We start from the raw sequence: 27,374 nt of genomic DNA, 5'->3' as shown, positions 1-27,374 counted from the left end.
TGTTAGGTGTGCAAGTAAAGCAACAGGTATACAAATAAAGCTGTCAGGTGCTCATACACAAAACGAACTTGCTGATGGACGAACACATGAAACTGTTAGGTGTGCAAGTAAAGCAACAGATATACAAATAAAGCTGTCAGGTGCTCATACACAAAATGAAGTTGCTGATGGAGGGACGCATGAAGCTGTTAGGTGTGCAAGTAAAGCATCAGGTATACAAATAAAGCTGCCAGGTGCTCATACACAAAATGTTAATATGTGGACATGTGAAGCTACCATTAAAAGTACAAATGAATTCCTCTTCATTTTATAATGAAATCAAAATTCTATTTACAAGACAGTCAAAATAGTTAAAGTTACGTAAACGTTTTTGGTTATAGTATTTTCCCGCCAATTTTCTGAGACGCAGTTAGGTTAGGAACTTGCTTTCTATATAAATAATGTACAAGGTTATAAAGATTTATAAATTGTGATGTGCTCTATAAATGTGCACTACATTGTGAAGATAAATCTTCAAAACCCATAAAATTTGTAGGTTTCACAACATAATAATTGTTAATATTTAAGATAACCTATAAATTGAGTGAAACAGTGTTTCTTTGGAGTATAAGAAAGTACCATAAATTCCACCGAATTGCCCCGGAAATTTATGTATACAATGCAAAGTGTAATATCGACCCTGTGTGCAAAGTACCGAAGCAATAGACCGAAACACGCGTCCCAGCGGTTAACCCCGTTTCGACGCACAGAAAATCGAGCGTCGTTTCGCAAAACTTTCCAATTTCCAGACTCGTTCGAAAGAATCCGTGTCGCTTTTACCAGATTTGACCAGGTTCGCGATTGGTATACAGCCCTCGTAAGGGCAAAGATAAGAGACAAGGAAACCTAGAGAGAGACAGAGGACCAATTTAAAATCAAAAGAATCGATTACTCTATAAGGGCTTGCTCCCCGGTATCGATAAGACGCTAGGAAACAAGGGAATGTAGTAACCCAGTGACGCATGAGAAACCGCCGGCTACTAATCGTGACGTGAGAACCGTACCGAGATTCAGATACGAGTCGTGCTTTTACGACTCTCTAATAATGAGATAGAGTCCATGGTGAAATTCCGCTTTTGTGAATACCGAAAGAAAGTCTCTATTCATCGGGCTCGCGGGGCGCAGCGCCAATTTTCATGACATTTTCTTTCTCGGTTATATTCTTTTGCTAGATGTTTTACGTTGCACGACCGTTTAACGGACCGATGCGTTCCGATTTTTCTGTCCGAGTTCCCGTAGACGTTGCACGGGATTTACGAGGTCGACGGCCCGTGTAAATGTCAACGCACGAAAATGTTTGGTTTCGAACTCTTCGGATTACTTGAAATGGAGCCGGCGAACGCGGTTGCGTTGCTTTAATATTTATTGCGATTTCGGTTCGATTCAGGAAGTTGGGTTAGGTTCATTTGCAAGTGGATTTATGGACTTTTCGATATTTAGATTTGCATTGTTAGGTTTGTCGAAACTTTCATAGTATAATTCATCAAAATTGCAAATTAGGTTCACTGCAATTTAGATTTGTCAGAAGTTAGATACAGATCCTCACTGGATGATCAAGTTTCTACAGGGTGTCTTATAGCTGGTGTAGATCTCAGGAGGACGTGATTCTGAATAATATTTCCCTTTGCAAAAATTGGGTTTGAAGCTCCGTTTTTGAGTTATTAAGGAAAAACGCGGACCAATCAGAGCGCGAGGACTACGCGCGCCCCGCCTCTAGGCTCGAAGCTGCGCTCCCGCGTCTGCGCATGCGTGATCCTCGCGTCTGCGCATGCGTGATCCTCGCGCTCTGATTGATCCGCGTTTTTCCTTAATAATTCAAAAACGAAGCTTCACATCCCATTTTTGCAAAGGGAAATTTTATTCAGAATCTTATCAGCTACCTCCCATTGCAAGGACCTACACTAGTTGTGAGACACCCTGTATATCCCTAGATATTTGCATATTTATGTGACTGTATTTCTATTACATCTTCATTTCATTATCATATTATTTTTTATTATTATTGATAATAATAATTGATTATGCTCATTTATTTATTTTATTGCATCTCTAAGTACGTACATGTATACTCAAATTCCAACATCCCTATTAAATAACAACAATAAATAATCTTAATATTTATTTCTCTTAATATTATTTTGTCTCATTTGTTTTGCCTTATTTGTTATTTTGCTGTTAATATATTAAATCAATTATCATCAAGTAATATTACAGCTCTCATTAATATCTTGTAAATCTCTTAACACCCACATTAATACATCTATACAATAAAAATCATTAACAAAAACTCAAAAGAAAATTTCCTCTCACACATCCGATTAAAAATATGAAAGTAACAAAGGTAAACTTTCTCTTACCTATGGTTTTCTTATTCGGACATTGTGAATAGAAATATTTCAATGTTTTATGGACCACATGTCTATATTGTATAGTACAAAAAAGATCAAGTGAAATAAAAGAGCAGAGAGAAGACAAGTTGTCTGAATATCCAGTCACGATTAATGTACCGCATCCCTCCCCGCGTTACTTCGCCACTAACGAAAGTCTCCTCTTCCTTTCAAAATAATACCGCATCTTTTTTTTCCTTGGACGCGATCCTGTCGCGGTACCGACAGACCTAACGAGCCGTGACACCGACTTCTTGCTGTACTGATTCGTTTCACCTTCGTTCTATAACATAACATTTTCAGATTATCTATGTGATTCTTAGTTCTTGTAATTATCACGTGGAATGTGGTCGATTTTCAAATTTTTTAAAGTAGTACAAATTATTATTTTATTTTTATGTCTTTTAACTGTTAAAGGTTTTTAAGGTATCATTGTTAAAATAATCATGTTTGAAAATTTGTAAGGGACAAGTTCTTAACTTTTTTAATTATTGATTCTTCAATTTTAGATCTCTAAATTTTTAACCTTGCAAAAAATAAAATAAATAATGAAATAATAAGATTATTAAGTTTGACAAATTCTCTTGATTTCTGTATTATTGAATTCTTTATTTATGGATAGTAAAATGTGCAAATACATACATTAAAAAATTTTTAATTTTAAATTTCAAGCCTTCAAGTACTCAAATATCGAAATTCCTAAATTCCTCAATTCTCACTTTCCAATACTCAAATCTCCAAATCCCTACATTCCCCAAATTCCTAAGTTTCCAAATCCCAACCTTGAATCACCAAATCCCTAAATCCCTAAATCCCTAAATTTCAACATTCCAACCTTAAATTCCCAAATCCCTAAATTTTCCAATCCCTAATTCCTTAAATCCTTAATTCTCAAAATTCCTAAATCCCCAAATCCCTAATTTCTCAAATCCATAAATCCCTTAATTCTCCAAATTCCTAAATCCCCAAATCCCCAAATCCCTAAATCCCCAAATCCCCAAATCCCCGAATCCCTAAATTTCCAAATCCATAAATCCCTAAATCCCCAAATCCACAAATCCCCAAATTCCCGAATCCCTAAATTCCCAAGTCCATAAATCCCTTAATTCTCCAAATTCCTAAATCTCCAAATCCCCAAATTCCCAAATCCCCAAATCCCCAAATCCCTAAATTCCCAAATCCATAAATCCATAAATCCCCAAACCCCCAAACCCCCAAATCCCCAAATCCCCAAATCCCCAAATCCCCAAATCCCCAAATCCCCAAATCCCCAAATCCCCAAATCCCCAAATCCCCAAATCCCCAAATCCCCAAATCCCCAAATCCCCAAATCCCCAAATTCCCAAATCCCCAAATGCCCAAATCCGCAAATCCCCAAATCTCACAATCCCAACCTTGAATCCCCAAATCATCCACACTGAAATTCCCAATTTCCTCATAAATCCCCAGATCTCCGAAAGACCAGTACATTTCCATCCGAACAGTCCCATCTATTTCGCATTCACGCCTCGACCCACCGTCCCAGAAACGAACTATTATCCTCACAAAAAGAATTTTTACTATCGGCCCCGAAGCGAGTCGCTCCGGAAGAAACTGCAATTCCGCGTCAACCTCCTTTCGCGTCGCTCATTTTCCCGCAATCTGGGACTTAAGGACACCGGTCGAAAGATTTACTAGAATGTCCGTCCCCTCGACCCGATTAAGAATGACGAACGCGACCTCCGCGTCTTCAGGAAGAGCGTCTCGCGCGACCGGATGTGCACCTTGCCGGTGCACTTTCCCCTCGAGTAGTCCACCAGCCATCTGGCATTTCCATCTCGTCCCGGCTCGATTTCGCGCCGAGCTCGGCTTTCGAGGCCGTTGAAATTTCGCCGGCGAGGAGAAAAAAAAAAACCGGCCGTTTCGGTGGTTCTCGGAAGGTTGGAAAGTCGGCGTGATTTCTCTTTTCGTGTACAGGATTTCGGGCAAGAAAACGATCTCGTTATTTTTCTAAAAATTGTATTTCGTTGATACAAAATAAAAATGATTCAGGTAAGAGCACTTCGGAACAGAGTTCATCTAAATCGTACTGGACTAGATGTTCAGCTTCGTGGTAAATAATCTGGTGTAATTGTAGCCGACTCGAGGCTAGCCTCTGCGTTTCCACACGCGTAACGATTAATTATATATTTACACGGGGACCGGTCGGTCCGCTTACTATTAAACACAGGATAAATAAACAATAAATACATCGGTGAGAGGAAGACGAGAGAATGAAGATGAAGAATAACTAAGGGGGTTAATGATGGTAGCCGGAGTACGCTTGACTCTGCGCGTAGCCGTGACCGTCGTCCCACGAGGAGCCGGAGGACCAACCACCGCCACCGACAGGCCCGGACCAACCCCCGCTAGCTGGAGCTCCGTTCCATCCACCGTTGTACGGAGTCACCTCGTGGTAATTGTGCTTCGACCACAAAGCTTTCAGCCCGATGAACGCGGAAATCGCCAGAGAAATCAGGGAGGCGATGATCGCTTTCTTCGCTAGGAGGCCGATCGCGAAGTACGCGAGGGTAGCCAGGGCTCCGATCTTCACTTTCGCGGCGATTAGGAGAGGCAGGATCGATTTTAGGATCTTTTTCTTTCCTCGACCTGCAATTAAAGATTGTTCTGAATGTTATGATTCGGAGGAAGATAGGGGAAGGTCAATTTTTGGGGGTGGAATGTGGAAAGATGAATATTTACTGGAAACATGAATTTTTAGTGTGGAATTAAAATTTGAAAATGGTTTGAACATTGTGTGATTAAATTTAATTGAGTAGAGCGGCGAAACAGAGGGCGCTTCCTAACCTAAAATATTATTGCGTTCACAATTGAATCTTGAATATCTGACTATTCCCCAACAGAAAAATTGAAATCCTCCCATCTTTAAAATATTATATAATGATAGATACCATGACAGTCAAATGTGACATCTGCAATTAGCAACAAATGCTCAAATAATTTAATAACTAAAAAATGTAAAATAAAATATTTTCGATAATTGTAATCACGCGCCGTACTACATACGTCTGTTTTCACAGCAGAATGTAAGATGCGTTACGCCTGTGTGGATGAAATTTCTAAAGCATTGCAATGACGTTCTCAGAATTAATTTCAAAGCGTTTCTCCAATTATCAGATATTTATACCGTCCTGTATGGTTACGCTATTTTCAAGTTACAAGAGTTTTGATAATTAGGTTCGTATGTTCTTGCCAGATACTTGTACCGTTAATTAGCAAACTTTACCTTCAACGACTTCATTGACTGCCTGGCGCACCTCTTCCGGCGCAGAATCGCTGATGGCTCTCGCCGACTGTCCGATCCTCTCGAAAGTGGGAGCCAGATTGATCTATCGTACACAAATAATGAATAATAAATAACACAAATAACGAGCCTGATCAATCTCCAAGAAGTTCAATTACCCTGAGACTACGTCCACTAAGGAATTCACCGGCTTCGTCGCTCACGAAATTCTCCAGAGCGCTCTGTCTGTCAGCAACGTTATTCGCAGCATTGATCTCCTGATCGTAAACCAAATCCTTGCCAGTTCTGGAGCTTCGTCCCTGACTGTCCTTCACCAGACTAACACCACTGAACAGTTCCAGGTTGTCCTTGTCGAAGAACTCCTTCGCCTTCCTGTACAGGCTCTTCTGCACGCAGGATATGCTGTCGCTTTGCAGGCAATCCTCTAGCGTTTGACCGTTGACGGCGACGACCGCCGCCAGGAACACGACCGCGAGCAACTTCATGATACCGTGTGAACCGGTGTGAAAAAAAGACGTTCGAACGATGCTGGAGATAGTGGATGACCGGCGTTTTCCGAAACCAGTCCCGTCCGTAGTGAAATTTCGTGTGGTCCATCGTACGATCTCTTAAGCTTATATTTGGCGGGCCCCTCCTCTACGCCGGCCCGCGTCACTGCCCCACCTCTTGCCGCCTTTTGATTTTTTTTCTTTCTATTTGCCGTGCACGAGCGTGTGTGTCGTCACGACGTCGTTGACGAAAGCGACGGAAGCGGATAGGTTCTCTCAGGTGCTCATCGACGCCCATCGGGCCCCTCGACCTGCGACCCACGACGCTCGGACGACGCTGGCCGACATAACCTTCTTCCTTTTCTATTTCTCCACACTGGGAACGCAATATTCAACCTAACATATACAGCGTTTAGATCTAAAGGGTTTAGGGACCTCAAAAGAAGATGACCTGAATTGGAGCAACAGGTGTTCTGGATAGAATCTCAAACAGGAGACAATGAATTGTTCGAATTTAGACTTTCATGACCCCTTGAAATATGATTCTTTCAGCAGGTGCGTCAGACAGACTAATTATTGCTGCAATGCTTCGGCAGGTGTTATTGTTGTAATGTTAGACTAACAAGGAAAGTTGAAGCAAACCTCATGTAAAGAGGAAAGTCGGAGTCATGACAGATACAAACCCTTTCATGGACACTAGTTGTGAGTCACCCTGTACTGTCATGAATATACTTAATAATGTAATAGTTCGACGCGTGGTAGTTCGGCGTGTAGTAATTCGATACGTGGTAATTCGACGCGTGGTGGATTCGACGCTTGGTGGATTCGACGCGTGGTAAATTCGGCGCGTGATAAATTCGAAGCGTGGTAATTCGGCGCGTAGTAATTCGATACGTGGTATTTCGGCGCGTGGTGGATTCGACGCGTGGTGAATTCGACGCGTGGTGGATTCGACGCTTGGTGGATTCGACGCGTGGTAAATTCGGCGCGTGATAAATTCGAAGCGTGGTAATTCGGCGCGTAGTAATTCGATACGTGGTATTTCGGCGCGTGGTGGATTCGACGCGTGGTGGATTTGACGCGTGGTGAATTCGACGCGTGGTGAATTCGACGCGTGGTGGATTCGACGCTTGGTGGATTCGACGCGTGGTAAATTTGGCGCGTGATAAATTCGAAGCGTGGTAATTCGGCGCGTAGTAATTCGATACGTGGTATTTCGGCGCGTGGTGGATTCGACGCGTGGTGGATTTGACGCGTGGTGAATTCGACGCGTGGTGGATTCGACGCGTGGTAAATTCGGCGCGTGATAAATTCGAAGCGTGGTAATTCGATGCGTAGTAATTCGATACGTGGTATTTCGGCGCGTGGTGGATTCGACGCGTGGTGAATTCGACGCGTGGTGAATTCGACGCGTGGTGGATTCGACGCTTGGTGGATTCGACGCGTGGTAAATTTGGCGCGTGATAAATTCGAAGCGTGGTAATTCGGCGCGTAGTAATTCGATACGTGGTATTTCGGCGCGTGGTGGATTCGACGCGTGGTGGATTTGACGCGTGGTGAATTCGACGCGTGGTGGATTCGACGCTTGGTGGATTCGACGCGTGGTAAATTTGGCGCGTGATAAATTCGAAGCGTGGTAATTCGATACGTGGTAATTCGGCGCGTAGTAATTCGATACGTGGTATTTCGGCGCGTGGTAATTCGACGCGTAGTAATTCGACGCGTGGTAATTCGACGCGTGGCAATTCGACGCGTGGTAATTTGATACGTGGTATTTCGGCGCGTGGTAATTCGACGCGTGGTAATTCGACGCGTGGTAATTCGATACGTGATAATTAGACGCGTGGTAGTTCGACGCGTGGTAATTCGATACGTGGTAGTTCGGCGCGTAGTAATTCGATACGTGTTAGTTTGGCGCGTGGTAATTCGATACGTGATAATTCGACGCGTGGTAGTTCGACGCGTGATAGTCCAACCCTTAATTTAACATTTTAACATTTTCTATTAGTAGATGCGAAAGAAATAAACTGACACCGAACGTGACACTTGGTATACGAGTTTCACACGTTTACCACACGTGTGGCACAAGATGTATCCACATGGAACTTCAATGACCACTTTCAAGATGTAACAACGAAAATTGTATTACATAAAAGAACTAGTAAAATAGATATAATTACAAAGTCGTATAGACAGCGTCCAAAGGTAGCTTAGATAAGACAAGTCGCTTCTGACCTAACCTAATTCATGGCTGACTTATTCCAGCGCATGTAACTTTCCTCCTGCATAAGTTTGTTTTGTAAACACCTGAACATAATTCGAAAAGCTCTTTCTCCAAGAAAGTTTATGAAGTCGGTAATTAACGAAGATCCAATTAGCGATCGCTGAAGCGTAGAGCGGTAAATCATTAGGCGGCTAACAGCACTAAACGTTCGAGATAAGAGCCGAGAAATGTAGGAAACAACGGTAGAGTTCATTCGAGCGAATCTTTAGGATTTTAATTTTTAGGAAGCTACTCTCTCCGACGGATGTCATGAATGAAAGAAAACTGGTATAGATCAGGTTCAAACATCCCGGATCCGACCTTCATCGAACACGCGGACACCACTTTCTACTTTGACCCCAGCGCGGCTCTCACGGCCGGCACGATAACGCACACGCCTCTTGTCGTTTTCGTTACTTCCGACCTGAAGCGATTACAAAGCGTCCGTGGAATTTCGAGTTGCGAAATACTTGACGTAGGTGATCATCGAAATTCCGGGGACGTCCTCCGAATCTGGGAAATCGACCGATTTCGTTGCGTTTGGACGTTTCTAGTTTCTTTGAACTAGATTTATTTGGTTGTTTAGGTGCTTTGTCAGGCGTTGAAATACCACCTGTTGTGCTACAAGGCATTGTGGTACCATGTATTAATTCATAGGTGACATGGGTTAATTCATGGGTGGTCTACATATGCTGGGTTACGCTAGGAATGACTCATGCACTAAGGTGTCTAGGTAGGTTAGGTAGCTTAGGTAGTCTAGGTAGAGATCTACAAATTTGAGGATGTAGTACTTGTACTGACTGTATATAAGTACGGCATGTGTAGTAGTACACCATGTAACACTACAGAAGTATGTAATAGTACTGTTCATGACAGTACAGGGTGACTCACAACTAGTGAGATTTCCTCTTTACATGAGGTTTGCTTCTAAATAATACTAGCTATATTCCCTCATATGTCCCCTCTGTATAGCACCATTTATTCCCTCAAGTTATCAGTAACTAACTGCATCAGTAACAGTATCGGAAAAACTTATAGAACGAAAGTGTAGAAAGGGGTAAGAAATAGTTTGCAGGGAGTCTCGGTTAACCGAGTTGACATAATCTGGTCGGGGAAAAGTTCGTGAGAACCGGCGGCAATCGTGCTAATCAAGCTTTCGCCGCGCTTGAAGGGACCGGATGAAAAGGAAATTCGCGCGATCTTACGTCACTGTTCATTCATCCTTTCTCGGTCATCTACCGACCGCCATCTCCGGGATCCTTTCGAGCCGATCCTTCGTGGCGAAGCCGTTAAAAAGTAAAACCACGGTTTCTCCTTCGCCGCGTGCAACAGAAAGGAACGGCAGAAGCCACGGACACGCCCCAGACACGGTAAAATCACCGATGCTTAGAAACAACCATCGAAACACTGAAACCAGGCTGCCCGTTAGAGAATCGCGAAACTGGGAGATATCGATCGTTAAATATATTATGTAAACTTTCACCGTGAACTCACTTCTCCATTTTTCTTTTTATTTCAAAGAAGTTTCTTTTTGTTTATTTCTAATCTTAGATCCGACGATCGAATTTGACCCGATCCATTAATACGAAGTTTTTAGCACAGTAACGATTATGATCATAAGCCCGTTACATTCCACGGTTATTACCAGCGGAAATTTAAATTTCAAATCCGATTTTTCGGGTCAAGCGGAAGCTATCTTTTCTGTAAGAAATTCCTGGCGCAGCGGGTTGTTGACTGACGTTAGATGATCAAAACGTTGAACTGAAGCTTTCTATGTCGAAGACCGATATCGGAGTCCGTGACTCGGCCAATGATTTACGAGCGAAATGGAAATGTTTGAAATTCCCGGGACAAATTGACGATTTTCGTGATCGAGGTACATTTCTTCCGTGTTTGAAGAAACGTGGTCTTCTTTGACCCGATTCGGTTCTTTCACGGATCGGTGATATAAAATGAGCCATAAACAAAGTGAAGTTGATGGAACGAAGGAGAGAATGAAGAATGGACATAATCTATAAAATTTGTGTCAAACCACGCGTCGAATTACCACGCGCCGAACTACCACGTATCGAATTACCACGCGCCGAACTACCACGTATCGAATTACTACGCGCCGAACTACCACGCGTCGAATTACCACGCGTCGAACTACCACGCGACGAATTACCACGTATCGAATTACCACGCGTCGAACTACCACGTATCGAATTACTACGCGCCGAACTACCACGTATCGAATTACCACGCGTCAAATTATCACGCGCCGAACTACCACGTATCGAATTATCACGCGTCGAACTACCACGCGTCGAATTACCACGCGTCGAATTACCACGCATCGAATTACCACGCGCCGAACTACCACGCATCGAATTACCACGCGCCGAACTACCACGCGCCGAACTACCACGCGTCGAATTACCACGCGTCGAATTACCACGTATCGAACTACCACGCGCCGAACTACCACGCGTCGAATTACCACGCGTCGAATTACCACGCATCGAATTACCACGCGCCGAACTACCACGCATCGAATTACCACGCGCCGAACTACCACGCGCCGAACTACCACGCGTCGAATTACCACGCGTCGAATTACCACGTATCGAACTACCACGCGCCGAACTACCACGCGTCGAATTACCACGCGTCGAATTACCACGCATCGAATTACCACGCGCCGAACTACCACGCATCGAATTACCACGCGCCGAACTACCACGCGCCGAACTACCACGCGTCGAATTACCACGCGTCGAATTACCACGTATCGAACTACCACGCGCCGAACTACCACGCGTCGAATTACCACGCGTCGAATTACCACGCATCGAATTACCACGCGCCGAACTACCACGCATCGAATTACCACGCGCCGAACTACCACGCGCCGAACTACCACGCGTCGAATTACCACGCGTCGAATTACCACGTATCGAACTACCACGCGCCGAACTACCACGCGTCGAATTACCACGCGTCGAATTACCACGCATCGAATTACCACGCGCCGAACTACCACGTATCGAATTACCACGCGCCGAACTACCACGCATCGAATTACCACGCATCGAATTACCACGCGCCGAACTACCACGCGTCGAATTACCACGCGCCGAACTACCACGTATCGGATTACCACGCGTCGAATTACCACGCATCGAATTACCACGCGCCGAACCACCACGCATCGAATTACCACGCGCGGAACTACCACGTATCGAATTACCACGCGCCGAACTACCACGTATCGAATTACCACGCGCCGAACTACCACGTACCGAATTAACGTATGAATAAACATGGTTCGTCAATAAAATCGATCTCAAAGGTATACCTTATATTAGCATGTCCCTAGTATTAATTAGCATATACCTAACTTGTACCTTCTCATTTATTTCGCCTGTTTCGCAAACATAGCCAGGATTGACCGACTTACTAACGATTTCTCGGCCATCGTTAGACTCACGAGCAAATCACAGGGAATTCGCAAGAAATCTTGCGTGTACGCGTGTCAGCCTATTCTGGGTTAAGATAGTCCGCTATTAGCGGACCAGTGTCATCGGACGTTTCTCCGTCCTAAGTGAAACTCAACCGGTCGTATGCTAAGCGTAAAGAGAAAAAGAAAAATGTTAATGTCCCCTGTAGCGTCGTTCGCCGACACCTGGGCCTCGTTTTTCGGGATTTCGTTTCGCGAAACATCGTGCATTTCGTGAAAGGAATTCACAAAAATTGTCCGAAAGTTGCCAAAAATGAAAACGTCAGATCAATATAGGGATAGGGCTTTTGGCGCCATTTTGTTGCGCCTGCGCGTCGTAGAGTAAGGTTATCTCGTTCATTTGTGCATTTCTAAAATTTCGCACACTTTAAAATAAATATTTTACATTATTATGACAAAAGTAGTCATTAATAATTTCATATAATAATACATAACAATAATTTATAATGGCAGTCGATAAAATGACTGGTCACTTTAAAAATAATTATTACGTACGTTAAAAATTATATACTAATTTTATAGATATATATCTTGTGGATGTAATATATAAAAACAATGAGTGTAACAAATTAAACAGTATCTAAAGAAAACTTAAAACATGAAGTACAATGTTTTGTCATGTCACGGGCCGCCATTTTGGTAGCCAGAGTTAGAGTAGCATAACTCATCTCGATCGAATAGCACGAAGTTCGAGGAAGAAAAAAGTTTTTGGGTCACATCAGTCATTCATGAAACGCTCTGCAATACATTTCGCGTTGACACCGTTCTTCCACGCACGAACCGCATGCTTCATCCGCGGTTGCATGTTAAATAGAGGCGATCTATCGCGTGCAGCCTCCACAACCCAGAATTACCGGTAAAACTGAAAGTGGCTACACCTTGACACTCGATACTTGCTCTACTAACATCCTTTTGTACTCGATTTCTAACTTTGAAAATCTCCTTACGAATCCTTGTGATGCTTTTCAATTTATATAAAAATTAAGATTTCTTTCATTTTCAATTTATTAGAAATTTGTATTGGAATTGAATTTAATTGTTAACATTATTATTAAGATTCTTGAACCTTGTTGGGTTTAATAAAATGAAAGGAAGAAATTGGTGTAACTGAAAATGGCGGTACCTTGAACTAACCTATAAAACCTTCTGCGCGGGAAATTTGAATCTCCAAAGCGCTCAGATGCATAAACAGCCTTCCACGCGTCGAACTACCACGCGTCGAATTACCACATATCGAATTACCATGCGTCGAATTACTACGCGTCGAATTACCACGTATCGAATTACTACGCGTCGAATTACCACGCGTCGAATTACCACGCATCGAATTACCACGCGTCGAATTACCACGCGCCGAACTACCACATATCGAATTACCACGCGCCGAACTACCACGCGTCGAATTACCACGCATCGAATTACCACGCGCCGAACTACCACGCATCGAATTACCACGCATCGAATTACCACGCGCCGAACTACCACGCGTCGAATTACCACGCATCGAATTACCACGCGCCGAACTACCACGCATCGAATTACCACGCGTCGAATTACCACGCGCCGAACTACCACGTATCGAATTACCACGCGTCGAATTACCACGTATCGAATTACCACGCGTCGAATTACCACGCGTCGAATTACCACGCGCCGAACTACCACGTATCGAATTACTATGCGCCGAACTACCACGTATCGAATTACCACGCGTCGAATTACCACGCGTCGAATTACCACGCGTCGAATTACCACGTATCGAATTACCTCTTCTGCGACCATCGCAACCAATTTTCGTGAAACTTGAAAATTAAGAAACTGAACCGAAAGCTTTCTCAATGAAACCGGAAGCAGAAGTGCAGATTTCGCCGGTCCATTCACGAAATCGTTCTAACTTTCGTTTTTCCTCGGTGACGTCAGAGTCGCGGTCGACTTTACGGCGCTATAAAAGTTTAATCGCGCTCGTTGTCTCCGAGGCGGAAGAAAACGAAAGCAGAGCATCGGTTTTGATAAACCAATCGATGACAGCCACTGTCAAGTGTTAAGAAAAGAAAACGAAAGCCGTAGGTGTCTATACAAAGCGGTTTTGCTTTTGAGTTACTTTCTTTTAAGTAGGTCATTTTGAATCGACCGAGTGAATTTCGTGCTAATGATCTTGTTGGACTGCTTTCTTCGTGTTTCATCCTGTTAGTGAGTCATTTCGCGGAGGAGATAAATTATTATGATTTTCTGCCGCATTTATTTACGAATCTATTAACTTTTTTGAGAGGTACTGACATATATATGTACATTTAATTTTTTCAAATCATGACTTTCATGTTATTAGTGAGTCATTTTGTAGGAGAGATTAATTATAATTTGGAGTTCAATTGCATTTAACACATACTTTTTTAATTTTTTTTTAGGGATACTGACATTTATATACATATTTTATTTTTTCACAATTTTGATCTGACTTTGAGTCATTTAATTTACATGACTTTATAGAATTTAATTATACTTTAAGAACACATGTGAGATTTGTTTATTTGTGACACATGTAGGGAAATGACTTTCTCCTGATCGGAGAATTAACAAGTTAAAGAGGATACGAGAAAACTGGGTCAAAGAACTCTATTTAAAGGATATCCGTTTCGTTGCAATTTATTGTTATGATCAACACGACGTGAACACGCAAATTTAGTCCTCTGTTACGGAGAAAGAAAGTGAAAGTGTCATTGTGTCGATTATATCGAACCGAAAGCTTTCAGCTTTTCCAATTTAAAAAGTCTATAATAAAAAAAATCGTTAAGAATCATAAATTGTAACAAATATGTCAATTCAGAAATGAAAAAGTTGTCAAGTTTTCACATTTCGTACAATTTTTCTATAAAGTCAATTTAATAAATTGAAATTTAGAATAAATCATTTAAAATTGGCGCCAAAAAGCGTTCAACCATACAAGCAAAATTTGTGCACAATTTCTTGTTTGAAGTCTCGTATTAATTCAGTAAATTAATCGACATATTCGTTGTGGTAAGAAGACTATAAAAAATCATGCACTTGTTGAAACTTAGGACAAATCATTTGAAATTAGCGCCAAAAAGTGTTCAATTATATAAGCAAAATTTGTACACAATTTCTTGTTTAAAGTCTCACATTAATTGAGTAAATTGATCGACATGTTTGTCGAGATAAAAATGCTGTAAAGAATCATGCACTTGTCGAATCGTAAGTTCATCCGTGCGCAGTGGATTCGATGCGCGTGCGCAGAAGTCGCGACGCGCTCTGAGCCGATTTCAAGCCTCTCCCCGTTTTATGATATTTCAAAGGCAAAAAAGGAAGCGTCCGGAATGTGTGCCAGTGGGTCTCGGCCCCCGTCGATTTTCCTCCCTCCAGATCGATGAAGAGAGCGGGCCTAGTTCGAGGCAAAATCGGGTGGGGGAAAAGAGCGACAGGTGGGGAAGTGCATAGACCCTGTCCCATTGAAAAAACTAAAAGCATGGGTCGTTAATTCAATTACCATCGAATAATTTTTCTGGAAGATCTAATCTGCTAATTGTCCTTAATCGTTAAATTGCACGATACAGAATCGTGAATATCACTCCACTGGATGCACGGTTCCCGACGTTTCACTTAGCACGATTTGTTACACAATTCATCGTGCTACTTGCGAGACACGCTTACCCACAACCGTCCCACCATCGCCGACATCCGGATCACCGAGGCAAGAGCGGTTTCTCGTCTTTATGCTTGTTAATCCGTTCGATTAGGAAAAGATACGGGGAAATCGCGAACACCTAAATATGCAACGCACGCTGCGACACACTTTTCCTACCATCCGGGTCCATCCGATAAATGACTTCGACTCTTTCGATCGCTGATATGCTTTTATTCGATTGCGCAACAATAAATAAATGGTACAAAAGAGAGGTGAGTATGGTAGATGTAATAAATAACATGGTTGTACGTGTACTTTGGTTTCCTCAGCGTCAGTCCCGTCTATCGTCCGTCTCGTCGTTCTCGCGCGCGAGTAATTTTTGCGTCACTTTCGTCACTTGTGCGTCAATGTCGTCACTGTCGATGCCCGCGCATGACCGTCGATGAGGATCGATCGCATCAGAACACTCGTGAATCGCCGAACAGGTGCGCGTATCCTCTGTACGGGAGATCCTCCTCCCCGAGAGATCGCTTCTTGCGGTAGTGGTGATGACCCACGTCCTGCGCGTACACCACGTGATGGCCTCCGCCGCTGTCATGGCCGCTCGCCAGCTTCTTCACGGCCACGATCAACGACAGCATCAACGCCAACGCGGATACCATCAACGCCTTCATAGCTAGCAGACCCAGCGCTCCGAAACCCAGTGCTGCCATCATTTTTCCTGCAACAATCGTTTGCCATTAATTTTCGTGTCTAGAATTCTTTATTATGACATTGTTAAATGACAGATTTGGGGACGTTGATATCAAGATTTGACAGAAATATTCTGCAAAATTGTACATACTCTATATCGACTTAAAGCTTGCACTTCGACAGAAGGAAGAAGTAGATATTTTTTTAATATTGATGTGAGATGATGAATTATAGCTAACGACCTACTTAAAGATTAAGTTCGAACATAAAGGATATCATGACAGAAAAATTCTACAAAATTGTACATACTCTATATCGACTTAAAGCTTGCACTTCGACAGAAGGAAGAAGTAGATATTTTTTTAATATTGATGTGAGATGATGAATTATAGCTAACGACCTACTTAAAGATTAAGTTCGAACATAAAGGATATCATGACAGAAAAATTCTACAAAATTGTACATACTCTATATCGACTTAAAGCTTGCACTTCGACAGAAGGAAGAAGTAGATATTTTTTTAATATTGATGTGAGATGATGAATTATCGCTAACGACCTACTTTGGGATTAAGTTCGAACATGAAGGATTTCATGACAGAAAAATTCTGCAAAATTGTACATACTCTATATCGACTTAAAGCTTGCACTTCGACAGAAGGAAGAAGTAGATATTTTTTTAATATTGATGTGAGATGATGAATTATAGCTAACGACCTACTTAAAGATTAAGTTCGAACATAAAGGATATCATGACAGAAAATTTCTGCAAAATTGTACATACTCTATATCGACTTAAAGCTTGCACTTCGACAGAAGGAACAAGTAGATATTTTTTTAATATTGATGTGAGATGATCAATTATACCAAACGACCCTCTTTTGGATTAAATTCGAACATAAAGGATTTCGTGACATAAAAGTTCTATAAAACTGCACTCATGATACATCAATTTAAAGCTTGAAACTCAAAGAAGAACACTGTATGAACAATTAATTATAATTCTCAGTATAAAATACCCAATCAGTTATAGTAAACGGTGACGAATTTCGAAATTGTATCAAACTTTGCTGCTAACAAGAATGCTACCTTAACTTTTAGACATTTGATGCTGACAAAAATTTCATAGAAAATAATTTCTACTGAGTGATACAAAGAATAGAGATATCAAGCTTAGAACAAATTTCAAAAACAGAAAAATAAACATTTCAAAAGACTCATCAAAACATGTTTTTGAACCCTAATTTTAAAGTACATCGGAGTTGTGAAGAAATTAAAAAATGATATGCAAATATCTTACCCATCATCAGCGCCAAAATCATCATGCCATTTCCACCGCCCTTCTTTCCTCCGCCCCCACCACCACCACCACCACCTCCGAATCCTCCTCCGCCTCCGCCGCCTCTACCTGAAAAACAGAAGGTCATCAACGTGAACTCCACTTGAACAACCCTCAAACATCCCGCGCGAAATCAACCTTGATCAGCCGGAAGGCTCTCCTGCAGTGCGGACTCAATATTCTGCGGTAAGAAGCTGGGGAGTTTTATTCTGAGCTCCCTTCCCTCCAGGAACTGCACCAGCGAGCCCATGTTTCCGAATCCCTTCATGAGTCTTCCCTTCCTGGTTGGTCCAGAATTGGGTACCTCGACCAGACTGACTCCATCGAAGATCTCGATATTGGGTTCCTGGCTGGACTTCTCGAGCAGCTGTTGCACGATCTTCCTGACGATTCGTACACCGTAACAGGACACGGACAGGTTCTTCGCGTCCGCGCACCCCGAGGAGAATCCGTTCCAAACATCCTTGGTATCGTTGGTATCGACGGAGGAGACCCGCGACAACGCGCAGACGACCAGCAGACACAGCAGCAGACGTCCCCGTTCCCCGTGCCCTATGTTCTCGAACCAATCCATGGTAAGTCACCGAATTGTAGACGCGACACGAGAATACGAAGCGATAGATCCTGCGGAACCTACGGTGGAGGTCCGAGTGGTGCATCTAAGCAGGCTTCAAATCACGTTTATATAGTTGTACGAGCTGGTCGGCGATTGTACTACGAAAAAAGCAACGAGAGCATCGACGTCAGACCGGACCGTTCTCTTCGCGTGTGCATTAGCCGGCAATTTTTCGTTCGGTCGGGCGATCCTCTCGTGGATTTTTTTTAATTCTTGTTTCCGAGGTGTTTTAGAGCGTTACGCCGCGGTTGGCTGCGAGGTCGAAGCGAGCGGACGAGGATCAGCCAACGCCTATCTCCCTTCATCTCGTGCAGGATTTGCGACCGGTCTTTGTTCTAGATCACTGGATATCAGTGCGCTTGATACGATTCGCATCCTTTCTCTCTTTCCGTCACTTTAGTGGAGCAGAAGAGAAGGTGGCCGATTTCGAATCGCTCATCTTCCGATATCGCAATTAACGGATCCGCGTGGAGCCACGCGAGAGCGGCGCGCCACATATTAGCCACCATGAAGTCTCTTTTCCTGCCGTCCTATACGATTGCTGTCTGGAAAGATAATCGAACTGGAACCCTTTGGATTCAACAGTGGGAGGAAGGTTGATCGGTCTGGCCCGATCGACATCGCTCCGAAACTAGTTCATCTCGCCGCATACCTTTCTCTTCTGTTCCACTTCCCTTCGTGTACGATGCATATACGTAACATTGCCTGGTAGGTATAACTAGGCCCGGTTCGAAACTGTACGCTCGTTCCTCGCCACGACACCACGCCACGCAGACCCTCCTCGATCCCTCAAATTACTCCTTTTATCGCCTTAGATAAGATATTGCCTTAGATTTTGGGCAGCCTTTGTCAGGTTCATTGAGGTTCCACTGTTAGGTTACACATATTTAATGAAATGTTTACATAGGCAGAGTTTAGGGAGAGATCTGGAGGACTAGAGAGTTTGAAGGAAGCATAGAAAGGTCTCAGAATGTAACCTGATGAAAATTTGGGCAGATGACTGAGCTACCTATGGAGGGCATAGGTGATTTCTAGGGAAACTAAGGGGTCTATGAAAATTTTAGAAAGAGATCTAGGGTGTAAGGTCTGGATAGAGTCTAGGAAAGTATCTGTGAGAAGCTGTGGACCTAGAGAACATAGGGAGCCCATGGAGTTAGAGGACTTAGGGTACCTATGGATAGGGGACTTAGGGGACCTAGGAGCCTATGCAAGTAGCCTGAAGAGAACCTAAATAAAATCTGAGGAAAGTCTAAGTGGTTCGTAGACCTAAGGTAGCCATAACCTTCTGGGACATAGAGGACTTAGGACATTTTGGGGTAGAGGACTTAGGGTACATATGAATAGGGGACCTAGGAGCTTATGGAAGAAGCCTGAAGAGAACCTAAATAAAATCTGGGGATAGTCTAAGTGGTTCGTAGACCTAATCTACCCTAACCTAGTTTAGCCTAAGGTAGTCTTCTGGGACCTAGAGACTTAGCTATGGGATAGAGGACTTAGGGAACCTAAGTGGAGCCTATGGAAGAAGCCTAAGAGGAACCTAAATAAAATCTAAGGAAAGTCTAAGTTCGTAGACCTAATCTACCCTAACCTAGTTTAGCCTAAGATAGTCTGGAACCTAGAGACTTAGCTATGGGATAGAGGACGTAGGGGACCTAAGTGCCTATGGAAGAAGCCTAAAACGAACCTAAATAAAATCTGAGGAAAGTCTAAATTCCTAGACTAGTCTAACCTAATCTAACCTTCTATAACTCCATCCTTGAATGTTATCCACATATGTTTTCTTATTACACCCACATCTTCGTCTCAAGAAATACATATCCAATTCCATAAATTAAGATAGCATGCCAGTAAGCAAAAAAGTTGGCAATCGCAGAACCTAGATCTCTAATTGATCCGAGGTTTCTCTAAACACTTCCGTAACCGCAAGGAGAACGTTAGAATCCATCGTACGGAGAGAGGTTTTCTCCTCTCGAATGTGTGTCGACCCGTTCGATCATTCACAGACTCGTCGACACCGTTAAGATGTCCTCGTCTTAATAATAAGAGGATTCGATCAATATCCGATACTTTCTCCTCTCGCGACCAATTTCTCCGAATACGTTTGAAAACGGAAACGAAACCAGGCCATCGTGAAATTTCTTCGAATTTTCCAAACTGTTCTCGATTAGTCGACTTCGTTTCTTCTTTTTTTTTTTCGTACACGTGTCGATTTTTGTCCAATTTACGAGAATCGAAAACGGGGTCAACGATGACAGCCTCTTTCTCCCGGTTGTACCCGAAACCGAAAGTTGATCTTCGAGACACCTTCTTTCTCCTGGGTGTCCCTTATCGAAACGTCATCTCCTTTCTGATCCTTCGAGGCGGAGAAAGCGACTGGGAAATGGGGACAGCTTATTTGAATGAAGGATACGCTAACTTGTTTTCCCTTCGTCTTTGCCGCCATCGTTAGAAACATGGGGCGACATCTGTGACGCTTTCATCAGTTATTCCGTTTCTCGAACATCATTTGGATCACGGATTTAGATGTAGATTCTTGACACACTTTAACAATGAAATATTATAAGCTATAAGGTTAAGTTATAAGGTTTTTTGTACAGGCATATGTTATATATAGGTTTGTGACAGGTTAGTGTAGAAGGGTTGAGTAGTAAAATTTAATAATGGAAATTAGGACAGTACTCAGTGTAACAAGGTACAGCGTTCAAGGTTACATATTCAACCTAACCTGACTAGCATAAGTGGAATCCAAGGAACTGATCCTAGGGACCACAGAATTAATATGACCGTCATAACAACAGGTTTTCTATGTCAAAATGGCAATACATTGAAGTATTGGAATCCATAAAATTTTGGGATTCTCAGAAACCTTCTATGGGTCTAGGGACCTTAGGAACCTAGAGGGATGCAATACATGAAGTAAATAAATGTCCAACATTTAATATTCCTAACAATTAGGTTAGTAGCTAATTAACTTAATAATGCAGTAATTCACTTAGTAGCGGAATTAGAATCTTTGAAATCCTAGGGTCCGTAGAAAGTACCTAGAGTCTCATTCTAGAGTAGCTAGGGTTCCTAGTTAATTAACTTAAGAATACAGTAATTAATGTGGGCGTCGAACTAACACGTATCGAATTACCACGCGTCGAACTACCACGTATTGAATTACCACGCGTCGAACTACCACGCGTCGAATTACCACGTATCGAATTACCACGCGTCGAATTACCACGCACCGAACTACCACGTATCGAATTACCACGCGTCGAACTACCACGTATTGAATTATCACGCGTCGAATAACCACGCGTCGAATTACCACGCGTCGAATTACCACGCGTGGAATTATCACGCTTTGAATTACCACGCGCCAAATTACCACGCGTCAAATTACCACGCGCCGAATTAGTTACGCGTCAAATTACCACGCGCCGAATTACCACGCGTCGAATTACCACGCACCGAACTACCACGTATCGAATTACCACGCGTCGAATTACCACGCGTGGAATTATCACGCTTTGAATTACCACGCGCCAAATTACCACGCGTCAAATTACCACGCGCCGAATTAGTTACGCGGCAAATTACCACGCGCCGAATTACCACGCGTCGAATTACCATGCACCGAACTACCACGTATCGAATTACTACGCGTCGAACTACCACGCGTCGAATTACCACGCGTCGAACAACCACGTATCGAATTACCACGCGTCGAATTACCACGCGTGGAATTATCACGCTTTGAATTACCACGCGCCAAATTACCACGCGTCAAATTACCACGCGCCGAATTAGTTACGCGTCAAATTACCACGCGCCGAATTAGTTACGCGTCGAATTACTACGCGCCGAACTATCACGTATTGAATTACCACGCGTCGAATTACCACGCGCCAAATTACCACGCGCCAAATTAATTACGCGTCAAATTACCACGCGTCGTATTACCACGCGCCAAATTAGATACGCGTCAAATTACCACGCGCCGAATTAGTTACGCGTCGTATTACCACGCGCCGAATTAGTTACGCGTCGAATTACTACGCGCCGAACTACCACGTATTGAATTACCACGCGTCGAATTACTACGCGCCAAATTACCACGCGCCAAATTAGTTAATACATTACATCTCCAAATAATAAATAATACCAACGTGCCATTAAAAATAATAATATGTGTTCCATAAGAGATTCCATGGGAAAATATTGCGGTATCGACAAATTTGGAAGATTCGCAGAACGAAGCGAATTCCTGAGAGTGGAATTACATTCCTAGAGTAACTCGATGCTATCGTCACACCTGTCGTTAAAGTCCCGCTAAGTTCCGCAATGCGGAGCAACGAACACGGCATATTTTTCGTACAGAGAAATTTCGAGTGCTCCATCGACCGTGATAATAATTTCACCGGTTCGAATTTTTCTCGTGAATTGAGGAAATAAAAAAGGATGTTGAAGATATCGGTTTAATTAAAGCATATTAATCTGATGAGTTCGATAAGACTGATCGATTAACCGGTAAAATTATAGAGGAAACGTAAACGATTTTTAATAGAAAGTCGAATATTTCTACATCGCAAACAGACCAAGGAGTCTACTTAGATGAGCGTTTTTTTCGTATTCGTTTCATGTTCGCTTCACAAATGTTACGGGTGTTTGCATAGCATTTGAATATCATAAACGAGACACTTTCGTTTGTCGATTCGGACAGGATAATTGTGATGAATTGCGAGAGACTTTCTGTTGTGAGCATTTGAAACACTAGCTTGTAATTTGCTTTCTGTTGTCTCGTTTACATATTTCTATTATTAGACGCGGATGTTTATGCATTTATGATGTATGAGAGTATAAAGACACGCAAGATCTGTGTAAAAAATTGGTGCAAAGATATGAAGGTTAAAATAATTTTACCTTAAAGGAGAAAATATTGCATAAAAATACGTATCATTTGCAATCTATCCAGTAAGTTACTGCATATCATATACAATATTTGTTTAACTAAAAAGTAGATTGATTAAACTAATTTTACAAAAATAATTTAATCCTAAAAGTTATGAGAAGGTTACACACAATAAAATATCCACATTACAAAAAAGAAATAAATATTTATTTATACAAGTACAAAAATAACATAAAAAAAACATTATTGTACAATCTGACCCAATCGCAGAGTCGAGCAAATAAGTTAATTATAAATTAGTCGATAAATGGTATGTCGTTACACAGAAACATGTCGTCCGTTATGACGTATATGTACGTCCGTCTGTCGCGTCGATGGGAATGTCTCGTTCGTCCGTCAGTCATCAATTATAATAATATGGTAAGAAAAACAACTTTCACGTGGTGCAAAAATAATCAATAAAAACAAAACAATAATCTTAAACGGAAATGAATGAAAGAAGTCTACAGTAGACTCTTGTTATATTGACACCTGCCTGTGAAGCTGTATATCAATTTTGTACATGAAGATTCACGAAGATTACCGAACGTCGTCGTATCACGATTGGCACATTATTTATTATAATTATGACACGTTAGATTTACCGTATGGGGAAGTATGACACGTTAGAATGGCTATGTGGTGAATTATCACGCGTAAGATTCAATATGCGTACTATTTCTACGTGGTGAACTACCACGCGATAAATTCGATACGTGTTGGATTACCACGCGTTGAATTATGGTGCGTTGAGGTACCACGGATCGAATTACTACGCGCCGAGCTGCCACGTATCGAATTACTACGCGTCGAATTACCATGTATCGAATTACTACGCGTCGAACTACCACGTATCGAATTTCCACGCGTCGAATTACTAGGCGCCGAACTACCACGTATCGAATTACCACGCGTCGAATTACCACGCGTCGAATTACCACGCATCGAATTACCACGTATCGAATTACCACGCGCTGAACTACCACGTATCGAATTACCAAGCATCGAATTACCACGCGCCGAATTAGTTACGCGTCAAATTACCACGCGCCGAATTAGTTACGCGTCGAATTACCACGCGCCGAATTAGTTACGCGTCGAATTACCACGCGTCGAATTACCACGCGCCAAGTTAGTGACGCGTCAAATTACCACGCGCCGAATTAGTTACGCGTCGAATTACCACGCGCCGAATTAGTTACGCGTCGTATTACCACGCGCCGAATTAGTTACGCGTCGAATTACCACGCGCCGAATTAGTTACGCGTCGAATTACCACGCGCCGATTTAGTTACGCGTGAAATTACCACGCGCCGAATTAGTTACGCATTGAATTACCACGCGCTGAATAACCTTTACGCGTTGAATTACCACGCGCTGAATAACCAAGTGTCAAATTACTCATCGCTGAATTACCACGCGTTAAAGTTGCCTTCTGCCGAATTACCACGCGTGGTATTACCCTGCCTTAAATCCCCCAACGATCAACATCGATGACAATATAACAAAACTCTCCTATACTCTTGAGCACAAATTCTGACATAAACTATACCCCAACCAGAAATCATTGAACCCCCATAAGTCCCAAATCTGTCCACAATCGTCCCGTCAAATGCCAGTCTCGTCCGTCAACCTGTCAAAGCGTCCAAAAGAACAGTGAATGAAACCAGTCGTAAAGGGAATTAAATACTAAACCTAACGGCAAGAACGTATTGGCAAGAACCCCAAGAACTCGACTCAGACCCAGCTTCGAATCGAATCAGGTACCACGAATCATCGAGTGGATCTCGAATCACTTGGCATGGGCCGAGTAGGCCAAATCGTGAGCGTCGGTCTGACCGGAAATGGGACCTTGACCGTGGAAACTTCTGGCCCATCCGCTCGAGTAACTGTCACCGTGACCGTGGTCCGAACTGAAGGTATGGCTGGAGCTGTGATGTGGATGGGCGACTACTTCGTACGTGACGTGCTTCTGTTGCGAGAACAGCTTCTTCAGGCCGATTATACCGGCTAGGAGGAGTGCGATTTTAGAGAGGAGGAGCGCCTTGCCGACTAAGAGTGCGAGTGCTTTGAAGGCTAGACCTCCGATCAGACCGATCTTTAGCACTGCTGCGGCGATCAGGGGACCCATGTTGTTGTTCTTCTTCCCACGACCTGGAACGAGATGGCGATCACTGCTGTTACTTTCGTTCGGGTTTACTATCGTAAAGGTTACTCGAGCGTGACTGATTATCTGGTAACGGTTTAATTTGGTGTCAAGGTTAAGTGTGGTGTCATTGGTAGACGCAGAGGGATTCTGGCTAGGAGACAGTTCTTTTCGTGGTTTCAGAGTACTCTCTGGGTTTGGTATTTCTCTATTTTACTAGATAGGTTGTCAAGGATAGTCCAGGTGTCAAGGTTAGGTCTGGAATTTGCAGATGTGAACCATGTTACCCATCAAGAGGGTTGAGATATCTAATTAGGTACTCAGGTAGCTAGGTCTCTAAGTGATTTGGATCCTCTGGAAGTGAAAATCCTCCAAATTAGGTAATCAGTAAAGCTCAGTTATCTTGACACCTACACAAAGAATCGACACCCAAACATATCCCCCATACCAAACCCCCCTAATTCAACACCTAACCATATTTCCATAATTACCATCCTGCACAGGAACGTTGTCCGCGCGTTCAATAGACAGGCCCAGATTCAGCGACCCGTTCTCATCCTCCGATGCGGAAACGACAACATCGTCCTCAGGAAGAATCCTCCACTTGATGCTCCTAGACTTGATGAACGAGTACACCTTGTTCGCGACAAGGTCGAGGACCTCGGACTCGTCGTCTTTGCTTCTGCCAGCCTCGAACGTGATCACCTCCTCGGACGCTTGGCTGGTTTTTCTGATCTCGATGTCGTCGGTCAACTCGATCGACGCCTTCTTCAGAAGCTTGTTCATGTACGTCACCAGCTTCAGCATCACGCAGCTGCTGACGTCGTTCTGAGAGCACTTCGAATTCAGTTTACGAAGCAGCTCCTCTTCGTACTTTGCTCGATCCGTTAGCGTCACGGACTGCTGCTCGAGGACGCTCATCTTGTCCAGCTTCTCCAACGGGTTCGCCAGACACGCGGATATGCAGGAGATCAAGAGAAATACTGCGATCTTCATCTTGAGGCAGTCTGTAAAATGATATGTTGGTTAATTAGAGGAATTAAGGGGGTCTTGAGTGATTTAACCCTTTGTGGCATGTGGATGTTAATTTAAAATGATAATACTGAGAGGTTCTTGTAGTTTGTTCAATGTAAATACATTGAGTGTTACTTAAACCCATCACTACACCCTGATATGCACTGTAAAATAATACTGTGTAATTCTTGTAGTTTGTTGAAGATAAATACAGTGAGTGTTTAACCCTTCACTCCCATGCAAAGATAAAATAATACTGCAAAGTTCTTGTACCTTGTTCAATATAAATACATTGATTGCTACTTAAACCCATCACTACACCCTGATATGCACTGTAAAATAGTACTGTGTAATTCTTGTAGTTTGTTGAAGATAAATACAGTGAGTGTTTAACCCTTCACTCTCATGCAAAGATAAAATAATACTGCGAAATTCTTGTACCTTGTTCAATATAAATACATTGATCGGTACTTAAACCCATCACTACACTTCTTGTACTTTGTTGAAGTATAAAATAATAACATTGGGAAGTTCTTGTAGTTTGTTCAATATAAATATATCGAGTGTTACTTAAAGCCATCACTACACCCTGATACAAATCAAAGTTGCAAGAGCCTGGTTACGAGATATGAACTTGACATAATTACTGTATTAAAACTAACTGTAAAACTAATTTTCCTAACAGAAGAAATGAAGAATCTGATAGAAAACAGGGGTGAAATGTTACTTTAGTGTTAGATATCCTTCGGATGTGACAATCCTAACACCCATGCAGTAAAGATCGACAAATGTGAACCATTAAAAATTGTCTAAAAGATAAAAATGAAGTAAATGAGATGAATGATACCCACCTGAATATTGATGCTGAAGGGTGGGTCAACGGCTTCAGGGACGGCGCCTGTTGTCTTCAATCAGTCTGTAACTAAGGCACTAAGTCCCTTAAGCGCGTGTGTGACCCGATGCGTGTAGCGAGTGTTCTGAACCCGTCGTCTCGCCCTGGCCAGTTTATATACGTAGATCTACACG

General features: G+C 42.7%; 3 protein-coding genes across 3 annotated transcripts; all 3 read right to left on the bottom strand.

Annotated features, from left to right (window-relative positions):
- Positions 1-4,407: 4,407 nt before the first annotated feature.
- Osi6 (DUF1676 domain-containing protein Osi6) lies at positions 4,408-6,334 on the bottom strand. The gene is made up of 3 exons (XM_003705457.3): positions 5,868-6,334; positions 5,692-5,794; positions 4,408-5,054 (listed from the first exon to the last, which is right to left on the bottom strand). Exons 1-3 carry the CDS (start codon positions 6,192-6,194, stop codon positions 4,705-4,707), a joined length of 780 nt encoding a protein of 259 aa, XP_003705505.1. The 5' UTR covers positions 6,195-6,334; the 3' UTR covers positions 4,408-4,704.
- A 9,478-nt stretch (positions 6,335-15,812) lies between these two features.
- LOC105663148 (uncharacterized) lies at positions 15,813-18,308 on the bottom strand. The gene is made up of 3 exons (XM_012290428.2): positions 17,772-18,308; positions 17,595-17,702; positions 15,813-16,323 (listed from the first exon to the last, which is right to left on the bottom strand). The coding sequence occupies exons 1-3, from the start codon at positions 18,205-18,207 to the stop codon at positions 16,061-16,063; spliced, it is 807 nt and encodes a 268-aa protein (XP_012145818.1). The 5' UTR covers positions 18,208-18,308; the 3' UTR covers positions 15,813-16,060.
- A 5,026-nt stretch (positions 18,309-23,334) lies between these two features.
- LOC100881939 (uncharacterized) lies at positions 23,335-27,353 on the bottom strand. The gene is made up of 3 exons (XM_003705468.3): positions 27,200-27,353; positions 25,826-26,341; positions 23,335-25,342 (listed from the first exon to the last, which is right to left on the bottom strand). The coding sequence occupies exons 2-3, from the start codon at positions 26,328-26,330 to the stop codon at positions 24,981-24,983; spliced, it is 867 nt and encodes a 288-aa protein (XP_003705516.1). The 5' UTR covers positions 26,331-26,341; positions 27,200-27,353; the 3' UTR covers positions 23,335-24,980.
- Between the last annotated feature and the right edge of the window lie 21 nt (positions 27,354-27,374).

The sequence above is a fragment of the Megachile rotundata genome, chromosome 13, assembly GCF_050947335.1.
Source record: "Megachile rotundata isolate GNS110a chromosome 13, iyMegRotu1, whole genome shotgun sequence".
In the NCBI taxonomy this organism is placed as follows: domain Eukaryota; kingdom Metazoa; phylum Arthropoda; class Insecta; order Hymenoptera; family Megachilidae; genus Megachile; species Megachile rotundata.
Note: the sequence above shows the minus strand (reverse complement) of the source record. Positions and strands in the feature narration are given on the sequence as shown.

Excerpts from the sequence above, each read along its gene's own strand:
- LOC105663148 (XM_012290428.2), bottom strand. The coding sequence starts at position 18,207 with ATGGATTGGTTCGAGAACATAGGGCACGGGGAACGGGGACGTCTGCTG. Across the intron at positions 17,703-17,771 it reads GAGCCTTCCGGCTGATCAAG|GTAGAGGCGGCGGAGGCGGA; the intron begins GTTGATTTCGCG and ends TCTGTTTTTCAG. Across the intron at positions 16,324-17,594 it reads GATTTTGGCGCTGATGATGG|GAAAAATGATGGCAGCACTG; the intron begins GTAAGATATTTG and ends CGATTGTTGCAG.
- Osi6 (XM_003705457.3), bottom strand. The coding sequence starts at position 6,194 with ATGAAGTTGCTCGCGGTCGTGTTCCTGGCGGCGGTCGTCGCCGTCAAC. Across the intron at positions 5,795-5,867 it reads TTAGTGGACGTAGTCTCAGG|ATCAATCTGGCTCCCACTTT; the intron begins GTAATTGAACTT and ends TGTGTACGATAG. Across the intron at positions 5,055-5,691 it reads AGTCAATGAAGTCGTTGAAG|GTCGAGGAAAGAAAAAGATC; the intron begins GTAAAGTTTGCT and ends CTTTAATTGCAG.
- LOC100881939 (XM_003705468.3), bottom strand. The coding sequence starts at position 26,330 with ATGAAGATCGCAGTATTTCTCTTGATCTCCTGCATATCCGCGTGTCTG. Across the intron at positions 25,343-25,825 it reads CAACGTTCCTGTGCAGGATG|GTCGTGGGAAGAAGAACAAC; the intron begins GTAATTATGGAA and ends ATCTCGTTCCAG.